The sequence below is a fragment of the Olea europaea genome, chromosome 10, assembly GCF_002742605.1.
Source record: "Olea europaea var. sylvestris chromosome 10, O_europaea_v1, whole genome shotgun sequence".
NCBI classification, from domain to species: Eukaryota; Viridiplantae; Streptophyta; class Magnoliopsida; order Lamiales; family Oleaceae; genus Olea; species Olea europaea.
Window position 1 is genome coordinate 35,123,618 of NC_036246.1, and position 5,724 is coordinate 35,129,341.

The following is a 5,724-nucleotide window of genomic DNA, read 5'->3' on the forward strand; positions in this document are numbered from 1 at the left end:
ATCTTTTTTTTTTTTTTTTTTTTTCTCTATGAGTTGCAACACTTCAAATTCAAATTTGAAAGACACCTCATGGAAATGAAACATCACTTGAATAAGAAGCACAGCTTTCAAACTTTCAGTGGTTTTTGCCCAAGTATATGATTCCAAAATATCTTGGACAATTGAGAATAGACAGTTGTTTCAATTTCAATTGAAAATGCATAGACCCTATATATTTACCATTTAAAGCTCTCAAGATAAAATCATCATATCACGATCTTAATCAAACAGCAAGGTAAAGAACAAATTGAGGAGGAGGGTTATCTCTAGGCACAGTAGAACAGTTCTTGCTTTCCTACAGCTGATTTCTTGTCCCACTGGTTTAATTTATGTCTTGGAAGAACTGAAGGATGACTTGTTAGGTTTTTACATTTCCCATAGAAACTACGGGTTTTTTCGAACTTGTGTGTCTTTACATCAGGAGCTTTATCCAGGTAGACTTAGTTTTTGTTTGTTGTTTTATTTATGCAGGTAATGCTGGCAATTTTGATAGGCTTATTAACTTTACTGACATGGCATTTTACTAGAGTCTACACAGCAAGATCGTTAAATACTTTAGCATATGAACTTCGTCATGAACTTCTACAGCGACCAATATTACGAATGTGGAACATCCTTAATACCACTGTTGAAGTAGCAACTTCTCAAGTTAAGCTTTCAGAGTATGTAATCCGGCGTTACAGCAAGCCTGATAACCAAGCACAACAAGTCGAGGTCGTTGCTCAGCTGTGTAATCTCTTTGAAAGTCAGATGATTTAATGATTTCAATATAATATAAAATATTTCTTAATTGTTTCTCATTTAAATTCTTGGTTATCAGCAGCTTTATGAAGCTATGAGGGATGTGACATGGGCATTGTTTGCAAGTCGAAGAGCTCTTAATTCAATAACAATAAGCTATAAAAATGGCTTTGTTCAGGCTTTTCACAGAAATCATAAGAGTAATAATACATACTACATATACTCTGATCTGGCCAACTATTCGATAAGTGGAGTATATGGTGTCAACATGATTTCATCTCATCAAGGATGGAATGATCAATCTATACACAATAACATGTCTGCAATTTGGTATCAACAACCCCTGGATCCCATGAGTGGTGAGAAGATTGGAAAACCAAAGAAAATCCCGCCTGATGAGTTAATTAACATTGCAGGAATTTCACAAGTGCCTGATGGTACGGCTTCTTGGCATGTGGCAGTAAGCAAATATACGGATTCACCATTGCTTTCAGCAGCATTGCCTGTTTGGGACCCATCTCATGAAAGCATAGTTGCCGTTGTGGGTGTAACTACTGCACTTTATAGTGTTGGACAATTGATGAAAGAACTTGTTGAAGTCCACAGTGGACACATATATTTAACCTCTCAAGAGGGTTGGTTACTTGCTACTTCCACTAATACTCCTTTATTGATGAATTCAACAAAAGGGCCAAAGCTCATGATGGCTGCTGATTCTGAGGACAATGTGATACGATCTGGGGCCGAGTGTTTGCAGAAAACATACAGCAGCAAATTTCCATCTAGCCAGGAAATTCATATAGAAAATGCAAGGCTTGGCAATCAATTGTATTACATTGATTCCTTCTTCCTCAACTTAAAGAGACTTCCTATGGTATGTTTTCATTACAATTCTCACTGCCTTGAGTTAAAATTCGAGGCCTTCTGCTAATAAACATTTGTTATTTATTCTATTACTCATTACAGGTTGGCGTTATTATCATTCCAAGGAAATATATAATGGGAAAAGTCGATGAGAAAGCTTTTAAAACACTCATGATATTGATATCAGCATCTCTATGTATTATAGTAGTTGGATGTATCTGTGTCTTCATATTGACCAATGGAGTGTCAAAGGAAATGAAACTAAGGGCAGAACTGATAAGCCATTTAGATGCAAGAAGGAAGGCAGAGGCATCCAGCAACTACAAAAGTCAGTTTTTAGCAAATATGAGGTAATTATCAATATTGGCTTCAAGGTTTCATCAATGTATAGCTCATTAATGTGAAAGTTTTATCGTCAAACTCTAGATTGTTTATGAGGAGCAGTGTTGTGTCTTTCATGTGATTCTATGATACATTCACTATATAATTATTAACAAGTTTACATGTTATTTTTTAATGGGCTAGAAAGATACTTCAGCTAACCAGAATATTTCTCTCTTCATAAGTGGACATATTAGACACTGATTTTTATTTCTTTCGTGTATTCACTAAGAGTTGGAAAAGGCAGAGCATATCAAAATTAACGTGCCCTTAATATGCTTGTAAAATATCTGGTTTCATTAAATTCTGTAGATGTAGCAATTGATGGAATAGAGTGGCAAAAAATGATTCTCATAGCACATCTAAGAAGTAATACTTTTAATGAATTTCAAAAGCTTAGTGATTTGATATTGTTGAATGACTTGATCTAAAAATTATGAAGTATCGATATAGACACGTGTGTCTAACACACGATTTTTTGAAAAAGGACACAACACTTTGTCGACAAACTGATTAAATTTTTTAAACTTCTTCGTTTATATAGTATAAATTTAGTTCTATACTTATTATTAATTTTTCTTGTCAAAATCTTTTGCATATTAGTACCTATTTGTTATTTAATAATAATTACGAGTTAAAAATATATAATATTTTTGATAAGAAATAAATGATCATGGTATGAGTATCCAAAGAGTGTTAGTATACGACACGTGTCCAACACGGACACGTTACCTGAGTTGAAGTGTCTATACTACAGAGTCTAAAAGCTTAATCTCTTAGAGGGATTGTGTTGAAGATAATATTTAAATGATATACATGTAGCTCTATCTAACAACTTAAATTTTGAGATCAAGTGATTCAACAAATGTTAGAACCACTAAACTTTACCTTAGTGCAAACTGAATGGTGCTTGGCTGATACTTTCATAAACATGTCTTCCGTGTAGTAATTGTGTTCCCATGTTTAATTAACTTTTTGTATTCCATTTATTTATTTATCGGATAATAGTTGACTATTAACCAAAAGAATTATGGCTGAAATACATCAAACACAAGCTTGCAAAACATTTTTGAAGATTATGAATTATTTAATGAATTTCAGTTACATGCTGCTGAAATCACCCTTCTTTTTTTTTAATGTCAAAGTCATGAGCTGCGAACACCTATGGCTGCAGTGATTGGATTGCTGGATATTCTTCTAAGTGACGATTGTCTCACAAATGAACAATATGCAATGATTACTCAGATTCGTAAATGTTCTAATGCTTTACTGCGGCTTCTCAACAATATTTTGGATCTCAGCAAGGTAACATGTAAAAGAATGTTTCTCGTGTTCACAACAGCAAGTTTTTTAGTTTATACTAAGCGAATAGTTGCTGTCACAGGATAATAAACTTAAGCAAGAGTATCCAGAAAAAATTTGGTACCTTATTTTTTAGCAAGATAATGAATTAATTGAAGGAAAATTTGTCCCAGAAGCTCAAAAATTAGTATGCTTTCATTCTATCTGTTCTGGTCAAGGCACTAACATATAGTTAATAGAAGAAAGGAATTGTGGAGCAGAAAATTAATACAAAAATACTGTGTCAGTGTTATGGATTTTAATAGTACTGATAGTATTATGGATTGTTTGTTGTACTATCTAGTCTTATTCGATATTACATACCAAACATGGACTGAGAGCACATTTTGTATAATCAGTGAGAAGAATATGATATTATATATTGTCGTCTGAAAATTTGTACAGGTAGAATCTGGGAAGCTAGTACTAGAAGAAACTGAGTTTGATTTAGGTCGAGAACTTGAAGGGCTTATTGATATGTTTTCTGTCCAGTGCATTAACCACAATGTAGAGACTGTGCTTGATATCTCTGGTATTATTTCAACCTTTTATCATATCTATAGAAGTCTATGTTCGATCCTTAACATCTATTATATAACTCCATCTTATTAAGTTTCTAAAAGCATAGTATTGTTGATGGTCTTCAATACAGATGATATGCCAAAAGTAGTCCGAGGAGATTCTGGTAGAATTGTTCAAATTTTCGTGAACCTAATCAACAATTCTATCAAATTCACAACCTGTGAGTTTTTCCTTGATGAATTTCATTTACTACTTAGTCACAGTGAAAACTCAAATTCGTTGTTCTTTCATTTAAGTAGGTAGTCCATGATTGCAAGTTATTGAACATGCTAATAAGATATACTAAAGTCATTAAAAAACATAAAAAATTCCCACTGAAGATATAGAATCTGAATTTTCTTTTCAATATTTCCATGTCGAGTCTAAAGTTCTCAACTTCTAACAGCGGGCTACATCATTCTGCGGGCCTGGTGTGAGAATCTAGACACAGACAGTAATGAAAGGAAGTTGTCTACAAATCAGATGGATTCGTGGTGGGTACAAAAGATGAAACTTAAGCGGCAGGGATGGCATGGTAAGAGATCATCCAAGAAAGATAACAAAATAATTCTATGGTTCGAAGTTGACGACACCGGTTGCGGTATGAAACTTAATCTATATAAAAATATATGAATACCCTTAATTTACTGAGACGTAATTAATATTGTTTCTAACTACTTCATTTTACGTCTGACCTTTGCATTTCTCAACTACAAGGGATTGATCCAAGCAAATGGGAATCTGTATTTGAAAGTTTTGAGCAAGCTGATCCCTCAACAACTCGGTTGTAAGCACTTTATAAGTCTAGATATTGTCTGTTGAGAGGCATAATTTAGGGTTATTTTTATGTCCTTTTACAGTTATATTTTTATCTGTAAAAGCAATTGATCTAATCACCTGGAACTGCAGCTCTGGGAATTAATATGACTGATGGTTTCTTTAATTCTCAGGCATGGTGGCACTGGCCTTGGCTTGTGCATAGTGCGAACCTTGGTGAGTTGAATAATTTTTTAGAACTAGTCTTTAAATTCAGAGATATACATCCAAGAGAACATATTCCGTGTAAAGCGTGAGAAGGAATATGTTTGAGACTAAGCAACTTGTAGAGACATTGTAAGTTACTTTTAAGCTTAGCCAAACATTTCATGCACATGTGTTGGAAACTGTTAGACCCAGTTAAATTATCAATTAGCCTTTGAGCGATCCATTATGTGTCGCACAAAAATATTGTTGAAAACTTATATCACTCTGTATTTCTTGATTCTGTCTAATGATGATATTATTGTTAACAGGTCAACAAGATGAATGGAGAGATCAAAGTGGTGAAGAAGAGTGGAACAGGAACCCTGATGCAACTGTATCTGATTCTCCGCACACCAGCAGAGAGCACAAAACAGCAGTACCTATCAAATCTCGAAGAGCAGAACCTGACTGTGAGAAGAACTACTATATATTCATAATTCTCGCTTAACACTAAAAAAAATTCACTTTAACAACATATTAGTATGCTGATGCGTAATAATATTAAACAAACCAGGATGTAGTCTGTGCTAATGAATATCTGGATCGCCTAGTGTCCCACTTGTAAAAGATGTCCTAAAGAGCATTCTAGGAGACAATGTTCCATGCTAAAATGAACTTTACTTTGTTACAATTTCTTATGTTTCAGAAGTCCTGGCAATTATTAATTTGTGAAGTTGAATGCAGGTGTTGTTTGCACTTAATGGCAGAATGACTAGAATGATTATGAGCCAATGGTTGCAAAAAAATGGGGTGTACACCTATGAAGCTTCTGAT

General features: G+C 34.0%; 1 protein-coding gene across 1 annotated transcript in view; it reads left to right on the plus strand.

The window, feature by feature from the left end:
• The first annotated feature begins 508 nt into the window (after positions 1-508).
• LOC111400584 (histidine kinase 1-like) overlaps positions 509-5,724 on the plus strand; it is a 7,866-nt gene continuing 2,650 nt past the window's right edge. Inside the window, exons 1-11 of the mRNA XM_023027992.1 lie at positions 509-753; positions 860-1,654; positions 1,747-1,994; positions 3,171-3,330; positions 3,772-3,898; positions 4,019-4,108; positions 4,334-4,528; positions 4,645-4,714; positions 4,878-4,920; positions 5,220-5,360; positions 5,635-5,724. Of these exons, the coding sequence (XP_022883760.1) occupies positions 514-753; positions 860-1,654; positions 1,747-1,994; positions 3,171-3,330; positions 3,772-3,898; positions 4,019-4,108; positions 4,334-4,528; positions 4,645-4,714; positions 4,878-4,920; positions 5,220-5,360; positions 5,635-5,724 (2,199 nt within the window). The 5' untranslated portion in view covers positions 509-513. The remainder of the gene's footprint in view (positions 754-859; positions 1,655-1,746; positions 1,995-3,170; positions 3,331-3,771; positions 3,899-4,018; positions 4,109-4,333; positions 4,529-4,644; positions 4,715-4,877; positions 4,921-5,219; positions 5,361-5,634) is intronic.